General features: G+C 35.3%; 1 protein-coding gene across 1 annotated transcript in view; it reads left to right on the top strand.

The window, feature by feature from the left end:
• LRBA (LPS responsive beige-like anchor protein) overlaps nucleotides 1–22,479 on the top strand; it is a 613,453-nt gene that overhangs the window by 559,027 nt on the left and 31,947 nt on the right. The window contains exons 49-52 of the mRNA XM_045552108.1: nucleotides 4,396–4,485; nucleotides 8,892–9,084; nucleotides 11,984–12,046; nucleotides 17,279–17,434. Of these exons, the coding sequence (XP_045408064.1) occupies nucleotides 4,396–4,485; nucleotides 8,892–9,084; nucleotides 11,984–12,046; nucleotides 17,279–17,434 (502 nt within the window). The remainder of the gene's footprint in view (nucleotides 1–4,395; nucleotides 4,486–8,891; nucleotides 9,085–11,983; nucleotides 12,047–17,278; nucleotides 17,435–22,479) is intronic.

The raw sequence follows: 22,479 nt of genomic DNA, 5'->3' as shown, positions 1-22,479 counted from the left end.
TCTACAAAAAAATAGAAACATTAGCTGGGTATGGTGGCACATGCCTGTAGTCCCAGCTGCTTGGGAGGCTGAGACAGAAGGATTGCTGGAGCCCAGGAGTTTGAGATTGCAATGAGCTATGATGATGCCAGTCTAGCCCAGGTGACGGAGCAAGACTCTGTCTCAAAAAAAAAAAAAAGGCATTTTTGAAAGTTGTCTCATCATCCATATTCTTTTCATCTCAAAACAATGTTAAGTGCAAAACAGTCTATGTGATATTAATAGACCCAGTTACATTAAATTTGTATGTATAATAAAGATTTATATGCTTTATGTCATTATTCTTAGTTTCTCCATAGGAGTTGGTGTTATTGACCATTCTCTTGGAACTCTTAGCCTATGGCTTCCATACCACCCTGTGCTGCATTTCCTCCTACCCACCCACTATCTTTCATACCACCCTGTGCTGCATTTCCTCCTACCCAGCCACTATCTCTCATCTGTCTTCTTCATTACATCCTCATAGCATACCTAATTATAAATCTTGAGGTTCAGCTCTAGGTCTTTTTGTGTCTGTCTCACGTGGGTCTACATTCCTGAAGATTTCTCAGAATTATCTCAGAGATTGCTAAAGAGGGTTGTTAAGGATGGCTTCACCCCTTCAAAGTAGAATAGCCCTATCTCCGTGTTTTATATATATATATAGAGAGAGAGAGGTTTCATGTAAAATCTCATTTCAAAAAGGATGTCATTTCTGCTACTTCAGCACACACACACACACACATACACAGCAAGAGAGAAAGATAAAAAACTATTGATTTAAATTTCTCTTTTGTATGAATGACACCCAAATCAATACCTCTGGTCTCTCATCTCAGAGCCAGTCTTGGGCTTCCTTTTGTGCATTGGACATCTATTTTTTTTTTCCAGAATATTATGGTGGTACAAACGTTTTGGTTACATAAATTATTTTTGTACCATTTGATTCAAAGTTGTAAGTGTGCCCATTATCCAGATAGTGTGCATTATACCTTTTAGGTGTGAATGTAAGCATCCCCTCCTCCCCCCTTCCACCTGCTTGATTTCCTATTGATGTTATTTCCATATGTGCACTTAAATGTCGATTGATTAGTTCCAATTTAATGGTGAGTACATGTGGTGTTTGTTTTTCCATTCTTGTGATACTTCACTTAGAAGAATAGGCTCCAGCTCCATCCAGGATAATACAAAAGGTAGTTCACCATTTTTTATGGCTGAGTAGAACTCCATGTTATAAATGTACCACATTTTATTAATCCACTCATGTATTGATGGGCACTTGGGTTGTTTCCACATCTTTGCAATTGTGAATGGTGCTGCTATAAACACTCAAGTTCAGGTGTCTTTTTTACAGGATGTCTTTTTTCCTTTGGATAAATACCCAGTAGTGGGATTGCTGGATCAAATAGTAGTTCTACTTTTAGTTCTTTGACATATCTCCATACTACTTTCCATAGAGGTTGTACTAGTTTGCAGTCCCACTAGCAGTGTATGAGTGTTCCTATCTCTCCACATCTATGCCAGCATCTATTGTTTTGGGACTTTTTGATAAAAGCCATTTTCACTGGAGTTAAGTGTTATCTCATTATGGTTTTGATTTGCATTTTCCTGATGATTAGAGATGTTGAGCATTTTTTCATGTTTGTTTGGCCATTAGTCTGTCTTCTTTTGAAAAGTTCCTGTTCATGTCTTTTGCCCACTTTTTAATGGGGTTGTTTGATTTTTTTTTCTTGCTGATTTCCTTGAGTTCTTTATAGATTTGTTATCAGCCCTTTATCCGATGTATAGCGTACAAATATTTTCTCCCATTCTGTAGGCTGTCTATTCATTCTAATGATTGTTTCCTTGGCTATGCAGAAGCTTTTTAATTTGATCAGGTTCCATTTATTTGTTTTTGTTGTTGCTGTGATTGCTTTTAGGGCCTTCTTCATAAATTCTTTGCCTAGGCTGATGTCTATAAGAGTTTTTCCAACATTTTCTTCTAGAATTCTTATAGTTTCATGCCTCAGGTTTAAGTCTTTTATCCCCCGTCTGTGAGTTAATTTTTGTGAGTGGTGAGAGGTGCAGATCCACTTGCATTGGACATCTTGACCTAGACAAATGGCTAACACTGTTTCTTTAGATTCCATGTGTCTGAAATAAAATTTACTGTCTTTCTCCTACTGAACTAGTTCTCCTTAACAAACTCCTATTTCTTTTCATTGCTTTACTACTCTCTGAAACATGCAAGTTAAAAAAAAAAAAAGAAAGAAAATTAGTTTTGACTTTTCTTCATTTTTCAAAGTCAACAGTCTCTTAAGACCTGTTGATTTTTCCTTAGGACATGGTTCAGACATTCATCTCTTTCTATTACGATAGTTTTCACGAGGATTGAGGTGTACAATTCCTTTTTTGGACTGCTCTCAGAACCTCCAAAGAAATCTCTTTGTCTATGAGCTCTTAGCCCTATATTATATTTTGAAATCTTGAGCCAGATTTCATAATGTGTTCACCATTCTCTCCCTACATAAACTTCCAAACCCTTTCTTCCTTCTCTATTTTAGCTGTGTTAAATGGAAATCACACCAAGGCCCAGACCTAATAATACAGCATTTTATTTAGGGCTTTGTATGTGCTAGGTACTAGGCTAAGTATTTCATATGCTCTTATATAGGTATTGTTATTATCCTGATTTTATAGGTGGGAAACAGAGATTAAGCTACTTGCCCAAAGTCAAACAGCAGGCAAGTGGCAGTGTCAGGATCAGCACTCTGAGTCATCTGACACCATAGGCCAAGTGCTAAAGCAGTATGCTCTCCACTACCTCCCCTCCCCTTTTTAATGGGGGAAAGGCATGTGGGCTACTGGGCAGGGACCACAGAAGGCAACAGTCAAGGGAAATGGCACTGGCTTTACCAGCCATTCTTAAAAGAGACTTAAGATTCTAATTCATAAATAACACTATGAAGTGGGTACTATTATTATCCACATTTTATAGGAGAGAAAATTGAAACTTTAAATAAGTTACTCTAGATCATACAGTTCTTAAAGCATACAGCATTCTTTAAACTTACCGGACAGATTGCATAAAACCATTATTCAGCCTTCCAAGTACATTTGCTCTCCTTCCTATACCAGGAATATATTCTTTAAGGACAGAAGCATTTAAGACCTAATAGTGCTGTGTACATAGTTCATGATCATTGAATGCATAAATGAATAGATGTTATCATTGTTTCTTATGAAAGGCCTTGTGAAGGACTATTAGTGGTATCCGTGTCAAATAAAAATAGCAAATTAATATTGGATAATGATTATATTTCTTTAGTTATGGTTTATTAATTGCCTAGGCTATAAGACCTGTTTTCTTGAGGACTAAAAATGATGAATATATATTCTTATGAATTTGAGGGGGTTCCTTCATCCTTTTAGCCTGGGAGTTAAGAATACTGACTGTTGTGTGGGTGTTGAAGTAGCCTTTATGTATCTTTGCTTCCTTCTCTCCCCTCACCTATCCTGTAGCATTTATTCATTCAACCAATTTAGGGATCTAACAGTGAAGAAGATTCATAAAGTCCTTGCTTTCAGGGATCTTGTATTTTAGTAGGAGGAGACAGATGTAAACAAGTAAACAAAATAATTACGGATAGTGATGGCACCTGGCATTTAGTAGTTTCCCATGATGAGGGAGTTGATGATTGGGAAGTCGGTGTCTGTGCTAGGTGTGCAGCAAGAGCCATAGTAGGGGGTGCCTTATAAAAGGCACATGCACACATCTTTCAAAAAGGGCACATATACACATGTTCCTTATGTGTAGTTACTCCCTGGTTTAACCGTCTCATGCTTAGATGCAACATATGGGTTTTACTTTGTTATTTGGTTATCTAACTTCAGAGAGACTGTCAACAATAATGCCTTTCTATGGAAAAATTAATATAGCATCAAGCCATTTTCACAGGTGCTATATTTCTTTTTTCCTCTTTTCTACTTCCCAGGATGAAATGGGGCCTAGAATCAAAGAAGCAATAGTTTTTCTCTATACCTGTAAAAGATTAGCTTTTCGTCGTTCAGGATGATGCAAGCAGGAAAACCAAATGCAAGAAAACAGAGATGAAGCCAAAGAGGGCAATTTCTGATTGTAATAGCTGGTTTCTGTTTCATATCACTGAGCAAGATGAGAAAGTTTTACAGAGTTTTATAGAAACAGCTTCCACAGTACTAAAGGATGACCTCACCCTCACTGCCCTTGCCAGGTGCCTAGTCCCACTGTGAAAACACTCGTTGATTTTCAAAATGAAATAAGCCAGAGTATGGAATGACTTTTTGAGGTGACAGTTGTGGTTCTATTGCCTCTAATTAGCACCTCTTAACCCTCAAACTTGCCCATGCCTTTTTTAGGCTGTTGAAGCTCAAATCCGAAGTTTTGGACAGACGCCTTCTCAACTACTCATAGAGCCCCATCCTCCCAGAGGTTCTGCCATGCAAGTGGTAAGTGCTATTTTCACTCTCCTCATTCCTTGCCTCTCTTTCAGACCATGCTTGATAACAGTCTTTTGTTGTGCTGGAGATTCTCCACCACATCTGGGCCTGTTCTTATGCAATGTTTGTTAACCTGCTAGTAACCAGCAAATGTTACTGCATTCTCTCCTGGAGGCTTTGAGAAGGTAAACATTGCTCCGGGGCTCCAGTATTTCATCAGTTCATGTTTTGTATTATAGAATTAAAAGGTATGTAATTGTCATGTATCCTCACTCCAGGATAAAGGATTCTAGACATAGGTTTGATCAGTTTTCTGGTTTGATCCTGTGAGTTTGTAGATTAGTTTTGCTATTGTATTTATTCTTTATATCCCAATATGTTTTCCAGTTGGGAATTTAAAACAAATTCTAATACATAGGATATTGTCACTGAAGGTCAGGACCACAGGTATACCAAACCACCTAAAACTTAGTGGCTTAAAATAATGATTTACTTTATTTCTCATGATTCTGAGGGTTCCACGGACATTTCTTCTGCTCTTGTCACCTTGGCTCACACACACACTGCTGGGGGGTGGGCTGAGGCTTCGCTTTCAATGTGGTCTTTCCTCCTCAAGGAAGATAGCCCAGGCTACTGCCATGATAGGAAGAGTCCCAAGAGAATGGAGACAGAAGCAGCAGACTTCTTGATGCTTGCTTTTGAGCTCACACATCGTTTATGTCATGTTCTATTGGTCAAAACAAGTCAAAAGCCAGCCCAGAACTAGCGGTAGGGAAATAGACTTGAGCAGCAAAATAATGTGGTCATTCTACCTTTATAGTTCCTGAAATTTCAGGGTGAGAATTCTTCAGTGAGAAAAAACAAATTGGCACAGTAACAAGCTGAATTGCCTGATGAACATACTTTTTTAAAAGGAATAGACTGTAGATATTTTTTTCTTGAATTGTACCTCATAAAAACAGGTTGCTCATTATTGTTTTAAATTAAGAATAGAGAATATAAAATCCATTTCCATAAATATAATGAACAATTTAAGATAAATTCAAATTCCATGCTGTGGCTTAGAATGGCATTGACAGATACTGGGAAGGAGAGAGCAGCAGCCTAGAGGGCAAGAGATGGAGATGAGGCCCTGCAGCCTCTGGCTCTCTTTTCTTTTCTTTTTTTCCTTTCTCTTCCCACATCACCTTCTCCTGTGTGCCTTTTTTCTCTTTGTCCTCTTTGCAGTTTTCTTTCGTCTTCCAAGGTTTTTTCTTTCTTTCTTGAATAATATGAATTGGCCATAAGAATAAACTATAAGCATTTTAAAAATTATTTGTATCAGCTTTTATCATAAGTATTTTTAAATCGGTGAAATCAGATTTAGATGAACATAAAGGGTGACTTTAGTGGGTGGAAAACTATACACAAAGAGCGAACATTTAGTAAGAACAATGGAAGATAATGCCATAAAAATAGTAAGAATGATTTATGTTTGGGTTCTGGAATTAGTTTTAGTAATAGCTTGTCATTGAGACTCAGGCTGCTTTGGTCCTGGCTAATGGAAGCACCTCCACTGCTCCATTGACTTTCTGCCTGGGTCACTGCACAGCGGTGGTTATTGGGCCAATGTGGGAGTTCCCACTGCCAAGCCTTCCTCCGTGGCAAAAGGATGATTGGCTCATCGAGGCAGATCAGCTTTGCTATCCCTAGGGTAGGAAGGCTGGGAAGGCACAAGCTCATATAAGGGTGTGGGACCGTCTTTCCCATTATCTTTATCCTCTGAATTGAATACCTGAACTCCCTTTCAGACTTGTACAAATTGTGTTTTTTCATCTCATGCATATGTGCATGGGAAAGAAAGATGTGTTAAAAAGAAACTAGAATTGTTAACAAACGTACACTTAATCTCCGAAAACAATGAAATTTGGCTAACAGTTTCCTACTTCTACCTCAGACTTGGCTCACAGAGATACCCAGGATTAAGAGGGTTTGTGTCTTTCATCCCTGTTTTACCAGTTGTTCTGCTCACATGCAGCTGCTGCTATCACAGCAGACTAGCCCAGTAGGGTGGGGTGTGCTTTTTCTTATTTCTAGTGATCCTCATTTATACTTTTTAGCCAAGGATATGATGGAGTCCCCAAGAGAGTTTCCTGCTATTTGCCTACATCAGGAGCTCTAGTCAGGATGGGGTGTGAGGAACAGACTGGAGGGACAGCTTGTTGTGAGAATGCAGTGGACAAGTCTGGATACAGTGTCTGCAGCTTGCTGTGGAAAGTGGCTCGTCCTTGCCATGTGGCTAAGAGATGGCTCACTAGAGTCACTATGTAAACAAGACATTCTTCTTACATGTTAGAGATTTTTTTCATGTTTTCTTAAGAGCATAACATTGGGATTATTCAATTTGAGCCTAATTATATTTATAATAGGAGCTGTTAAGCTCAGAAATATGTATGAACTTCCTTTCAGTGAGACTTTATTATTGTACTCTGATTTTCTCTGAGTTTATAAATTGGCTTTAGTAAATATTATTATAAAACTATGCAATTGAAAAATAAGACTTGGTACTCTGAAATGATGTTGACTTCCTTTTCCCAGGAATTCTTTAAAATTAGCTTATGGGATATTTTGTTTGTTGTTGCTCCTTTTTTCATATTTTTACCTAATTTCACAGAATTCCTTAAAAACCATATAAAGGTTCTTTGTATGACAAAAATTACATAGTGATATTAGGGTTTTAAAAATCAAAGGTCCACATGTTTATTAATTGTTTTTGCTAATATTCAGATGAGGTCCCCATCAACCATCACTGCACCCTCTACCCCCAAGCACACATATGAATACAGCAGAAATTAAAGCCACCTCGTGCTGTGTTAAGTGCATGAGCCATAATATACACCAGGTGTAGTAATTAGCAGGCACACGAAGGCTGCCTATTTGTCTGGTTTTGCTGCTGTTGCTGTATCCCCCTGTGTTTTCACACCATCAGATAGTTGGATTTAATTGAGGCCACATCAGATGAGGCATTACTGACACCTTTAATTGAATGAGCATCCAGGGAGGATTAACTCATAATATTGATTGGCTTTTAGCCACTTGCTCAGAAGGGTGTCTGGGTAGCTTATTAGTTGCCTTTATTTACACCTTTATGCAAAGAGTGCAAATAGGAATTCTTAGTGCAATATGTTTTTCTAAGTACTCTTAATAACTTTTTTAAAAGGACTGATAATAAAAATGCAAATGTATTTAATTTTTTATTACCAGTTCTGAATAAATATGTGTTAAATATATGTGCCTACACATTTACATATACCTGGTGTTTTGAAATATGGCAGGAGGAAAGCAGCCAGAAGCATTTCATCAAAGTGTTTCAATTCTGAATGATACTAATCAGCTATTAGAAAAGAGACATGGTAGGTAGGAAAGAATTGCTGAAAACATACAGTGCAATTATGGTATGATAGCATACTACCACAAAGTATAAATAAAGCCAATAAATCAGAGTAGTGTTATATATGTCTCAGGTTATAACATATGGGTTCCAAATCCTTAGTAGTCTTCAAGATTTATTTGGTTGCTAGTTATTAGAACAGACAGTGTTTCATTTAACATTTTCAATTACTTTCTGCTTTTCAAAGAAGTCAAAAAAGTCTTGAGTTTTAGTTTTTTCAAACCAAGGGAAGAGAGGCTTTATTTCTCTTTATTCCTAGCTATAGCAGGAAGCAGTGGCATTTGCATCACAATAGGCTGTGTTTATGACTTGGTACACTATATAAATATATTGTTTTTACAAGTACATTTAATTATGCATTGCTTTGAAACATCTTTATAATTAAGTTTGTATATTACATTCATAAGTTATTTCTCTACTGTAATAATATATGTAAGCAGTCTATTGTTTATAAATATATTTGCTTTAATTATCTCTTTACCTAGTTGTCACAATCTTCATGCTAACTCAACACAACTTTTGATGGTCCTTGGAAATTACATTGGTTTGCTGTTATACCTATTGCTTATTCTCATTCTTTTCTTTCTTTCTTTTTAAGTACTAAAAGACCATTATGTGACACATGATACCAACTGGAATGGTTTAATGCAATCCCCAATACTTTGCCTATTTAGAATCTGTATCAGTTTTTTTTTAGTTTTTCATGGTAGTGGGAAGGCAAAGGGAGCTAATAAAATTTATAGATTTTTAAAGTGTTCCTGTTAATGTATTCTAGTTTAATCACCAAAAATTCCCACTAATGACAATATGTGGAAAACAAGCAAATCATAATTGCTGTTTCTAGAAGCCTTTCTGCTCACTGTGCTTTCACTTGCAACTTGTGGTAACATGGTCTTCCTCTTCTTTTCCTGCACCCTCTCTCTTTCTTGTCTTTCTTTGTCTTTTCTTTCTTGTATATTTGGGTCTTGTCATGCCCACTCAACAGTATCTCCTCCTGCAGAGTCCATTGATGTTCACAGACCAAGCCCAGCAGGATGTTATCATGGTCCTCAAGTTTCCCTCCAACTCCCCTGTCACTCACGTGGCAGCCAACACCCAGCCTGGTCTGGCAACTCCTGCTGTGATCACGGTCACTGCTAACAGGTTATTTGCTGTGAATAAGTGGCACAACCTTCCTGGTAAGAAAAGAAATATCGTTATAAGACGTAGTAACTGCTGAATTACTGTATAAACATATTGTAATATCCACTTAAATATATCTCAACATTTAAGCTTTTAATTTTTGAGCATTAGTCTGAATCAAAATGTCAAATAGTTTAAAAGGCTTAAAGAGGTCCCATCTGAGGTATACAGTATAAATGTTAAAATATAACCTATTCTATAGTATCGGGTTGTTTGTCTTTATCCTTGGAGATAAATATTTTTTCTTTTTTTTTTTGAGACAGAGTCTCACTTTGTTGCCCGGGCTAGAGTGAGTGCCGTGGCGTCAGGCTAGCTCACAGCAACCTCAAACTCCTGGGCTTCAGCAATCCTATTGCCTCAGCCTCCCGGGTAGCTGGGACTACAGGCATGTGCCACCATGCCCGGCTAATTTTTTCTATATATATTTTAGTTGGCCAGATAATTTCTTTCTATTTTTTTTTAGTAGAGACGGGGTCTCGCTCTTGCTCAGGCTGGTCTCAAACTCCTGACCTTGAGCGATCCACCAGCCTCGGCCTCCCAAAGTGCTAGGATTACAGGCGTGAGCCACCACGCCTGGCAGATAAATATTTTTTCTAATATAATATTTTAATTCTATATTGTGTCCATAAATGGTATATATTTATTTATCAAATGTTCCCCTTTTTTACTCATTTATTTACTCAATAAACACTTCTAATTGTCTACTATGTGCCAGAAACTGTACCTTTCTGTGCTTGGCATGATAGTATTTGTTGTGGATGATAGGAAAAAGAACCCTTAAATTACACAGCCAAAATACTGCACACCTGTAAGTACTTTCTGTTCTTCTATTAAATGCTGAATAGTCATGCTCAACTGAAATAACCATTAGAATCATAAACCATCCAGGTTTGAAGAGGTATTACAGTTTATGTACTCTAGCCCACATTTTACCAGTGAAGACACTGAGCCCAGGGACCTTGCTTCATTTAGCATCACCTATGCTAAGTCAGTGGCAGAATTTGAACCCAAGCTTTCTGATTCAGATTTTATGACTACCCCTCTGTAATTGATTGCCTCTCATTGGAGTACAAATGTTGAGACCTGGATTTAGTGCTGTTCTTTTTGGCCAGTAGTTAGACTTTTTTTTTTTTTTTTTTGTAAGAAGGAAGAAAATCTTTTAAAGTTCTGGAGATTATAGGTGCTTTTTTCCCAAAGCCATTATTTTAGGTAGGGACATTTTTAAAAAGTAGATTTTGTTAGTCTGGTTTGGTTTTAATGTTTCTATGATCCCAGATTCTCAGAGAAGTAGAGAAAAATTCTCAAGGTATTAGTGCTGATTGACACTGTTATTATTGAAAGTAAATGGTACTGTTGGGTAGACCAGAGGCTACAGTGCATTTTCCCGGATCATTCCTGGGATTTCTTTACTAGCAGATCCAGTAATCAGCAAAGACTAATACGTTCAGTAACTAAAAGTGAGTCATGGTGGCTTCCTTTCTTCAACTACTTTAGTTTCTTACCCATACTCAATTATAATTTTTAATGCCAATATTGTACTTAGGTATTTTATCAGCATTAATGATCTTCCAAACATCCTTAAAAAGTTGGTGTTGACTAACTGGGGAAATTATGACATAGTAAATTTTAAAATAATCTAATGAAGTCGTTGAAATGTACTCCCTTTTTTTTTTTTCCAAGAGACAGGGTCTTGCTGTGTTGCCCAGGCTGATCTTGAACTCCTGGCCTCAAGCAATCCTCCCGCTTCAGCCTTCTGAGTAACCAGGACTACAGGCACACGCCACCATGCCTGGCTGTACTCCATTTTTATTTTCAGTTCCTCAAAGGCAGTCAGAAAGATTTCCTAAAATCTGATGGCATTAAGGAGAACTCTAATACCAACCAAACAATAATATAAATGCTTGTGAGTCTATAAAAGGCAGATACTGCCCAATGGCTGAGTCATTTGGGGAAAATAGTTTGGAAAATGGCCCAGAATTTATTGGAATTATGAAGCTGAAAAGATCATCTATTCCAAACCCTTCATTTTAGGGTTTATGATTTGCCTAAGGTTGCAAGCCAGTGGCAGCTCCTGATTTCTGTATGCTTCCCCTCTGCCTAAAGTCTTCCTACCTTTCACAGGGAAACAGCCTGCAAAACCTCTTTTCAATTACAAAATAAGTATGCCTGAATCTTTAAAACCATTTTGAGAATTGAACAAACTATTCTTAGTATAGATTGATTTTTGTTACTCATTTGCTTCTCAGAGTATTTTTAAATTGAAGCCATGGAAATATTAAATATTAATAAAACTTTTTTAAAACCCTCAATCCAATCTTTAAGAAAATATTTCAGCCACATGCATTTAACTAAAACATTTATCTGCGGATAGCTTGCTTGCTTTTTATTCAAACTTTCAATTGATTGATTTTAAGTGATGGATGAAACATTAAATGTTCCTTGACTTAGAGCTTTCCCTTTCTCCATCATAAATTGACATTTTTGTGGATCCTTTGTGCTGCAGCATTCAAAACTGCCTTTTTAAGAAGTAACAAAAAAAATAGTATTTGCTACAGTCAGCAGATGGTTGTCACATTTTGTTTTCAGTGCGCTTTACCACTTAATTTTGTTTTGTTGCAGCATCAGAGGTTGCCAGTCAAGCATCTGCTATAGCTTATGGCCTAGGACTGGAGCCACTGCTGATGGCACATGTTCAGAACAGCACTAATCTAAAATAAATGTTTAATAAGCTAACCATAAAAGCACCTGAATTTTTGTTCTTTAAATTTCACAAAACTGCACGAGAGATTTGGAGGTTGGAAACAATTTTACATAAGGTTCGACTTATGCATTTTTATGTAGTTTAATATATGAAAAATAATGCTTTTTTTTTTTTTTATGTTTTGTGAATTCCAGCTCATCAAGGTGCTGTACAAGACCAGCCATACCAGCTGCCAGTGGAAATCGATCCTCTCATAGGTCTGTCACTTCCTTCTTTCTTTGCGATTCATTAAGCTCTGTATGGTGGCCCTGAAGTGTAGATTACAGTTGTTTTTCACTTGCTGGTTGCTGGGAATGGAATTTTCCTGATAAACCATTTGCATGCAAATTGGAATGCAATGAGCTGTGGCTATGCTGGTATTTCATCAACTCCCCCTCGTTGGTTTGCCTAATTTGAACAGGCCTAGGACGAGTGTCACTGAAAATTAATATGGATGCTGTAATAATGTGTGATTGAGAATGCGCATGAAGTACTGTCAGGATAATATTGGATCTTTTCATCACTCAGACTTGTTGATGAGCAGGAGCGAGGCACGTTATGATGAATTGGTGCACTGGTAATGTGATGGAGCTCCTTTGCTAGGAAAATTTTCATAATAACAGTGGGGTTCTTAGCAGCACTGTGTTGTGAAAAATAAAACTGTAGTGCCAGGGTTTCATCATTAAAGGAGATCAATTCTTTCTTCCTGGACCCTCTATTCAGTCTGAGGGGATTAATGTGCAATTGCAGAGCAGTTTCGAAGTTGAAATATATTGCCCAGCCAATGGTAGTGTTAAGATATTTGTATTCATTTTCCTAGGGTCCTACAGCCCAATAAATTGCCATTGGAGGTTAAATTTGTTCAGGGAAGAAAAAAATAGGGAGGAGACCAGAAAGAGCCATTGGGATGAAATGAGCATCTGTAGCAGATGACTTAGACGATTTAATTGCTGTTATGCTTTTTGAGTAGGTTAGCTGAAATCTCTAGTTTAGCATTTTTCATCCTTATGTGAGGGGATTTTAAATGTGGCATCACTAAGAACGTTAAGCTTTGATTTTGAAGATGCTGTTCAATACCTTTTAGGATAAAAAACTTAATTGCCTAGCTGTGCTACCAGCATGGATATTTATCTTGTAATTTTGTCAGATTTCCCTGGCACAAGTAAATTTGTTAGAATTTTAAAGTTTTTAAAGAAAGCATATGAATGAACAGGTTTATTATTTTAAAATCCAAGATGTTCCTTCTATGTAGTTACCTTTTTTTTTTTTTTTTGTCTTTAAAACTATTGTTTCAATAGAGAGCTAAATGCCTACCATTCACAAATGGACTATTAGGATGAACAAAAATAATCTTAAGCTCAGAACCAATTCATTTATCATTTCCCCAAGTATAAGCAAAAATTTAAGACATATTATCTACATGAAGGATAAATACTACTCTGCTTCCTAAATCTTGTTTTGTTTTAAGTAGATACAATTTGCCATATATATTTAAAAAATGCTCACTTGGGTAGTTTTAAAAGTCAGGAAAAAGCCTATTTGCTAGGTCATTTAAAGCATTATTTCTGCACTATAGACTCATTGTTTGCTTTACAACTTGACAATGAAGAAAGTCTAATTAAATGAATTTAGCAATTATAACCCTTTAGACCAAGCACAGGTAAATTTTTCAGGTAAATGGCCAGATACTAAATATAAGCTTTATGGGCCATGGATCTCAGACACAACTATAGTTTGAGCATCCCCTAATCTGAAAATCTGAAGTGATCCAAAATTTGAAACTTTTTGAATGATGACATGACACCACAAGTGGAAAATTCCACACCTGACCTCATGTGACAGGTCACAGTCAAAACATAATCAAAACTTTGTTTCATGCATAAAATTATTATACAAAATTACCATCAGACTATGTGTATAACATGCATATGAACCATAAATTAATTTTGTGTTTAGACTTGGGTCCCATCCCCAAGATATCTCAATACAGGCAACTATTCCAAAATCTAAAAAAAAAAATCTGAAATCCAAAACACTTCTGGTCCCTAGTATTTCAGATAAGGTGTACTCAACCTGTACTTAACTCTGCCAGTATAGCACAAAGCCACCATAGACAAAACATAAACAAATAAGCTTAGCTGTGTTCCAGTAACACTTTATATTCAAAACCAAGCATTGTCCGGATTTGGCCTTTGGGCCGTAGTTTTGCCATCCCTGTTATAGATCACTGGTCATCAGAGTGTTCTTTTACCCCCTGAAATAACTGTTTAAAACCATGTACCTTCTCATACATTTTTAAGTTGACATCTGAAAGTTTTTATCACAAGTGTAAATAGTTGCAAAGATTACAATTTCTGGTGTAGTGTAAAAAAAATTTAATATATCCAATGGAATCTAAATATCAGAGTGAATTGATACTCAGCATTTTCTGATTTAAAAAATGCATAAGAAAGCTCTTAACAGTTGAAAATTTCACATTATTCATTTTTCATCTTGAACTTATATTTTCATTGTACTTCACCCATGTAATTTTATCTTAACTTTTTAAAACTGATTACCCTATTATGCTTTCAGCAATAAAAATATTTATGGAAAATTAAACAGATGTATATAAATTTAAGTTTAAAAATTTCCTATGACCATAAGGCTCAGCTTTTTAAAAAATTAATCTATATTGAGTTATCATTACAAATATTAATATATACCTACAATTATATTATAAAATGTAATAAACATTTATTAAACATAAAAAAATGAACATTTATTGGAAATACATTTTTAATGAAATGGATGGGTCTTTCTCCCCCAACTAGCTCATCTATTCATGGATAAACATTATTTATTGCTGAGTGAGACAGGATTTGACAACAGGTCTGTCATATTTGTGTGTTTTTATAAATAGAAGCTCTGAGGAATGTTACATAAGAAAATAGATGGGCAAAGAAGAGTTTTGTTTTAATAGTGCCACTCAAATCTTTGAACTCTTTCTGTTAGTGGCAAAATTCATATAGCAATCTATTATTAAGAATTATTTCTATGGTATATTATTAAATTATCATTTTAACAATCTATCATTAAAACTTATTTTTAATGATCTACCAATTGACAGCATGATTAGATCCTCATTCCATTTTATTGAAAGCAATGAATTAGAAACCACCTAACCTGCAGAATGAGTTGATACCTAGGCATTCACTTTTCAGAATCACATTAGTATTTTGAATTGTCCTTTTTTGACTCCCAAGAGATATTTATACTGTGGAGTAAATCACCATAGTAAGATTCTGCATGGAAGGGAAATACGCCTTTATTATTTCTAGTGGAAGAAGGGCATGAGAAAGGGAAGATAAGAAAAGAAAACTCACAGGAGAGTTCTCAGGCAAATCAGTTTCAGGCAAGAGAATATATGAAAGTTGAGGAACGAAATTGATTCCTTTAAAACCATCTGAACTTGTGTATCTCTTGGGAAGTCTAATACCCCTAGGGGTATGCATGCCCCAGTTTGAAGACTGCTTATTTAGACAAATATACCTTAGACAGATGGGGGAATTTGCAGTGTTAAATTACAAGTAAGCACTTGCTTAGAAAATAGTTCATCTGAATGCTGAGGTGGCATCAGCCTTTACCCATGGGTACTTTGTGGTCACTCAATTCAGAATTATGCACATACGCAGATCTGTTGAGGAGGTCCTCTCAAGAGATCGCCCTCCCAAATAATGGCCAGTGAAAGTTTATATCATAGGAGCAGAAGTCTTATAAACACTGACAAAAATAAACATTTTTACAGTTCTCCTATGGAATGAAGTACTGTAGCAACCAGTGAGGAAAGTACCACATACCTTGTTTTTAATTGCTATGTTTCTTGGAATTAAAAAAAAAAATTGTCACACAGCATCATTGCAGTGGGATACTGTCTCTCTGTGATATACTATGATATCCATAAAAGCTTTTCTCATCTGCCAGCAACTTCCCTTTGTGCAGAAAGAGAGGGAATAATGATTCCCATCTAGAATTCTGCCCTTTTTAAACTGCCCATGTAAAACTGCCTATATAAAACTGCTATCACTTTTTAGCCCATTATTCCTCCAAAAGCATATGAAGCCTACAGTTATCTAATAATCTTGAATGGTTGAATTGTATCAACAGACACCAGCAGAATTTTGCAGCATTGCATGTGTATATGTACAGTTTGCTATGCTGTGTATGCCACAAGGACGAGGGACACCTCAGTCCTCTGTGTCCCTGGTGGTTCCCAGAACAGCACTGGAGAGCATTTTGAACACCTTTTTTCTTCTGCTTTATTTTCTGAGCTTTCTATTAAGTTACTGACATTAACTTAGTTATTACATATAATGAATATAATATAGATATTTTTCTATTTTTAATTTTTATAAATAATGTATTTTTTTCAAAAACTTGAAAACTGTGATAAAAAGCTTAATAATCAGATAGAGAAATTTGTTTTGTTTGTTTTTATTTCTGGTACAACCAAGTTTCTTTATCAGTACAAGAACCATTATTTGTATTGGGAGAATGATGGTAAAATAAACCCTCAGATCACTGGAAACAAAGCTTTCTATTTCATTGGCCTCAATGCCAAAAAAGGCATCTCAGTGAAAATTCCTTTTCTGATAATGGCACACTTGATAGTGTATTTCTAGGCGATTATTACTCTTCCCATGTGCTTGGTGTTGTTCTATGTCTGACCTTTTGCCTCGTGACAAACCACATCTCAGGTGCTCTGTAGCACTTTGAAAACACACTGCCAGGCTGTCTTGTTTTATTGCTTAAATAAGGAGTAAGAAAGTGGCAGTCTGCTGTGCTTTGACTTTTTCAATTACAAGAATCTTTAATAAATAGTCATTCTATCCTTTCCTTCATGCAAGTGCAGCTGTAAACAGGGGGAATGGGAGTTCCCATCCAGTCAAATTAAAGACCGGTTAAAGCCAAAGTAGTACAAGATGCTACAATATTTCAAATATATGACATTTAAATCCTAATATCTCTTCCTTGTGACAAAATGTTAAAGGTAATAGATTGTCACAACATGAACCATTCTCATGACAATAGATGTAATGAGATTGTCAGAAACACAAACCTAACTGTGATGCAATCTGGAGATTGTAATCTAGTTTGGTCCTGCCCAAGAGCTAGAAAGCATGTTCCGTGAATTGTATACAATTTTTAAATTGTAGTATTTTATTATTTCTTTCCTCTGAGTAAAATTTTTTACTGAGGTGTTGAATTTAGCTTCCTAGATTCTTCCAGCAATCAGATATGTTTTCCTATTTGGTTTTTAAAATATTGCTGTTCTTAAAATTAAAGATCAACTATTCTTATCTTGGAACGTGTCTCTGCTCCTCCTTCACTCTCAACTCCCAATAGGACAAACTATAGGATTTCTTTGCCCGTGTGTGTTTAAAAGGTATGTTCCCCCTCTATTTTCACAGCCAGCAATACAGGAATGCACAAAAGGCAAATCACTGACCTTTTAGACCAAAGTATTCAAGTGCATTCCCAGTGCTTTGTCATCACTTCAGACAACCGCTATATTCTCATCTGTGGCTTCTGGGATAAGAGTTTCCGAGTCTATTCTACAGACACAGGTAATTTTTATTTCTTTATCAGTGAACTAAAATTTATTACAAGTAGCATTGAGAAGCTTAGAATGCTTTCTCATCTTCTTCCTTCAAAAACTATACAATTTTAAAATTTATAAAATAAGGAAAAGAAGACATTGTTTCCCCTTTCAAGTAATAATCTACTATATATTTCACTATTAAATTAGCTTCAGTATGTTTTTAAGAGGCAGGTTTTTTTTTTTATAGTAGGTTTGTCTTCCAAAAGCTCATGCTTACAGAATAAGTGATTGATTTTGAAGACAAATCCTGGTATATAAATACCATACACAAGCATTTGCATCATCTTGTGGCAAGAGCACATACAAATAGGTGTATTTTCTCACTTTTATATTATTAAAGGATTTTCTTTTTCTTACTAAAAAGACTCATTAAGTACATCCCTTGGCAGTAGTTATCTTGCCTCCACCCAATTCTGCATAGAATCTTGCTGGAAGCTATACCATCATGAAGAAAATTAGCTGACTACTGATTTTATGTGTGACAGGAGCTCTTGTTAAGATTTGAAAGTTTAAGTCTACAGATTCATTTGCATGCATCTTCGTAAGAAACAAACCAAACCCAACTCAGTATTATTACAGGAAATCCAAGCCAGTAAATGTTTATAAATTTTTGCATATAGAAAATTGAGAAACATTGAGAAATTTAATGTTTTCCCTTAAAATATTTTAGAAACTTGTAGAGAATGAAATAAACTTACAGTAAATATGTAGTTGAATATTTAAAATAATTAAAATTAGATATGAATGCATTACAACTAACTGATATACTCATGTGTTGCTTAGCAATGGGCATACATTCTGAGAAATGTGTCATTAGCTGATTCTGTCAATGTGTGAACATCACAAACCTAGATGGTGCAGCCTACTACACACCTAGGCTCCATGGTGTAGCTCATTGCTCCTAGGCTACAAACCTGTACAGTATGTTACCGTATTGAATACTGTAGGCAATTATAACACAATGGTAAGTATTTATGTATCTAAACATAGAAAAAATACAGTAAAATACACACAAATGATTGAAAAAAATGGTATACGTATGTAAGGCACTTACCATGAATACAGCTTTTAGGACTGGAAGTTGCTCTGGGTGAATGAGTGAGTGAGTGGTGAGTGAGTATGAAGGTATAGGACATTACTGTACACTACTGTAGACTTTATAAACCCTGTACACTAAGGCTACACTAAATGTGTACAAAACTATTTTTCTTCAGTAATAAATTAACCTTAGCTTACTATAACTTTTTTACTTTATAAACTCTTTAATGTTTTTAAACTTTTTTACTCTTTTGAAATAACACTTAGCTTAAAACACAAACATGTTGTACAGCTGTACAAAAATATTTTCTTTATATCCTCATTTTATAAGCCTTTTTGTATTTTTAATTTTTTTTCTTTTTACTTTTTAAACTTTTTTGTTAAAAATTAAGATACAGATGCACACATTAGCCTTGACCTCCACAGGGTCAGGATCATCAATATCACTGTCTTCCACATCCACATCTTGTCCCACTGCAAGGTCTTGAGGACCAATAACTCCATGGAGCTGTCATCTCCTATGATAACAATGCCTTCTGGAAGACTTACTGAAGGACCTGCCTGAAGCTGTTTTAAAGTTAACTTTTTCTAAGTAGAAGGGGTACACTCTAAAATAAGGATTAAAAGTATAGGATAGTAAGTATAAAAACCAGTAACATAGTCGTTTATTATCAAGTATTATGTACTGTACATAACTGTATTTTCTATGCTTTTATGTGACTGACAATGCAGTAGATTTGTTTACACCAGCATCACCACAAACATGTGCATAATGCATTGCTCTACCATGTCATGACATCTGTGACATCACTAGGTGATAGGATTTTTCAGTTCCATTATAATCTCATGGGACCAGCATCGTATATGCAGTCCATCACTGACCAAAAAGTTGTTATGCAGCACATGACCGTATATATTGAAAGTAGATATTTCAACTGAAGCAAAGATCTTACAGGGATCTGGATTAAATTTTGTGGAAAGGGAAATTCTTTTTTCTTTTTCTTTTTTTCCTTTTTTGAGACAGGGCCTCACTCTGTTGCCCAGGCTATAGTACAATGGCATAATGATAGCTCACTGCAACCTCCAACTCCTGGGCTCAGGCGATCCTCCTACCTCAACCACCCCAGTGGCTGGGAACACAGGCACACGCCACCACACTCAGCTAATTTTTTTGTTTTTTGTAGAGACAGGGTCTTGCTATGTTATTTAGGCTGGTCTTGAACTCCTGGCCTCAAGCAGTCCTTCCACCTCAGCCTCCCAAAGTGCTAGAATTACAGGCATGAGCTACCTTGCTTGGCTGGGAAATTCTTTTTAATTGAAATTTCTAGTTAATTAAATGCTTTTCAGTGAATTATCTTTATCTTGTTAATAATCTTTATAAATTGTATGAGTCCATGTTCCTGCTTAGGAAGTATAGTATATTGAACAATTAAGGAGTTTGTCCTTGAATAAGGATACAACTTGTTTGTAAATTTTTATGATAGTAGTGTAACATAGCTATGGCAGAGTAAGGAAAAATAGTTGAATATGTACTGTTCATAGAATAAACTCTAGAAATTGTTTTTAGACATGATTTTGTTTATATTTTGTTTAATGAAATTGATGATCCAGTTTTCTCATAATTTGTGTCTTTATTCTGTGGGTCCAGTAACCTTATCATTCAAGCCTTTCTGATTATTTGCGTTTTCACTAGATGTTTAAGGCTATGAGGTGAATTACTGTTGAACCTAAAGCTCCTTTAACATTCTCTAAAAATGGAATGGAAATTGATGTTTTCCTAAAATATATTTATTATTATAATAACTTTTCTCTGATTTAATCATAATTGAAATTTTAGTCTGTCTTTTAGCCTTTATAATGATAACCTTGGCATTATTTGACCTCAAATCATGCTCTCTTTTTGCACAAATTTTTAGGTTAAACTGGTTGCATCCTCTCACAAGACTTTCTTAAATATTCTTCTAGATTGCATATTGTTTTTCTCACACATTTAAAAAAGTTATTTTAAAATTTTTAAATATAAGAATGAATTTTACATAGAATTTTACCATGTAAAATTGGTTTACTGTTCTATCTATTAGTATTGACAATGCATAGAGTGACGTAACCACCACCGTATCAAGGTACAGAGCACTTCTAATGAGCCCCAAAATTTCCTTTGTGCTGCCTGCTAGAAGTCAACTTTTTACCCCACCCTTAACCTTCTGGCAACCACTGATCTATTCCTCATCTCTGATTTTGCCTTTTCCAGAATGTCATATAAGTAGAATCATAAATCATGTCAATCTTTGGTTTTGACATTTGAGGTTTTTTAGTTTGTTGATATTCCGTATTGTTTTTTAAAGGCATTGAATATTAATATTTATAAGGTAAAGCTAACTTCATTTTCATATAATGCTAATAATTAAAATAATTTCTATATTCACATAGTTTTTTAGAATTTATAGAATTCTTTCACATATTTGATATTGTTTCAGTCTCACAATAATCCTGTGAGGTAAACAGGCATCCTTATGCCTATTTTTCAGATGACAAAACTGAGGTTTAGAGTTTAAGTAACTTGTTGACATTTATGTAGCTAATGGTAACAGAACTTGGACTTGGCTTTTCTGACTTTAAATGTAGCATTCTTTGTGATTATACCATATTGTCATATAGAGGTATTACCAATCATTGTTTAATTTGAAAAATGCTGTAATTTGTAACACTACGTTCCTAGTATGTCTGACATGTTACATTATACTTAAACTAGATACCATTCTTTCCTGTCTTTCCAAAAATCAAATGTACTATTTTTAAAAACTTGTATGTATAAAGCTTTTTCGTAAGGAGTAGCTTTATTTTAAACATCATTTCAATGGGACTGACTTAGCTTGTGGAATAAAAATATTTATACTTGCCAGAAAACTTGTTTAAAAAAGCAACAACAAACTCAGATGATAGTCCTAGTATCTTTCTTAATATCTTATATACAAACTCTGATGCTAGTTTTATTTAAAATAATTTCAGTTAGGGTTAATACATGTTTGTGTTTTTATGACAATAGGAATACTAAATATTTTCCCCTAAGTTTAGCAGAAAAGGGAAAAATTGTATGATCAGGAATATATAATGGCAAAGATATCACAAGTGTTGAATTCAATTATATTTTAGCACACAAGCCAAAAAAAAAAAAATCCTTCACTTATTAGATTTGGGGGGAGGGAGAAGAAACATGGGTTGTAACAGGAAATTCTTTAAACATAAATCATGTTTTCGGGGCACAACCAGAACAGCAGAGGCAACAATAAAACCTTCCCCCGGCAGTCGGAATTATTTTCAGGCCACATTTTAGATTCAGTAGTGCAGAGTCCTGAGCTTGAATTTTTTTATTTGTAGCACAGCTGTCAAATAAAACATTAACTAGAAAATTTGTTCTGTCAAAAAAGGGATATTCTGGTGCTTGTGGTAATATTTGATATTAGTGTGTGGAGAGGTGGACTGGTATTAAAGGAAACAAAAAATAAAGGTTGAGGAACACTTATGAGATTATCAGAAAATAATTTACCAAAAAGAACAGCAGGTATTTATATGCTGTGATTTATTTAGGAGGAGTGAACCTCAACCTCATAGCAATAACAAATATTGCTGAGGAAGGCTGCCAGAACAGGAAAAGTAAACTTAAAAAAATAATGTTTTTTAGAGTTGAGTGTAAAATATAAATTGTCAAGAATAAAGTTAATTTGTATTAATATATGAAATTCTTTAGATGTAACTACTTAAATGTCACTCTCACATTTAGATCTTCCCTGACACCCAGTCTAAATTTGTTTCACCTTATTATTTTCATTGATCCTCACTTGTTCTTTTCTTTTATAATACTTATCACTATTCATAATTATATATCTGTTTATTGCTTAATGTCTGTCTGCCCCAAAAGACAGTAAATGTTGTGATGGGAGAGAAAATGTCAGTTAGTTCACCACTATATAC

This window comes from Lemur catta, chromosome 5 (assembly GCF_020740605.2).
Source record: "Lemur catta isolate mLemCat1 chromosome 5, mLemCat1.pri, whole genome shotgun sequence".
Lineage (NCBI taxonomy): Eukaryota > Metazoa > Chordata > Mammalia > Primates > Lemuridae > Lemur > Lemur catta.
Note: the sequence above shows the minus strand (reverse complement) of the source record. Positions and strands in the feature narration are given on the sequence as shown.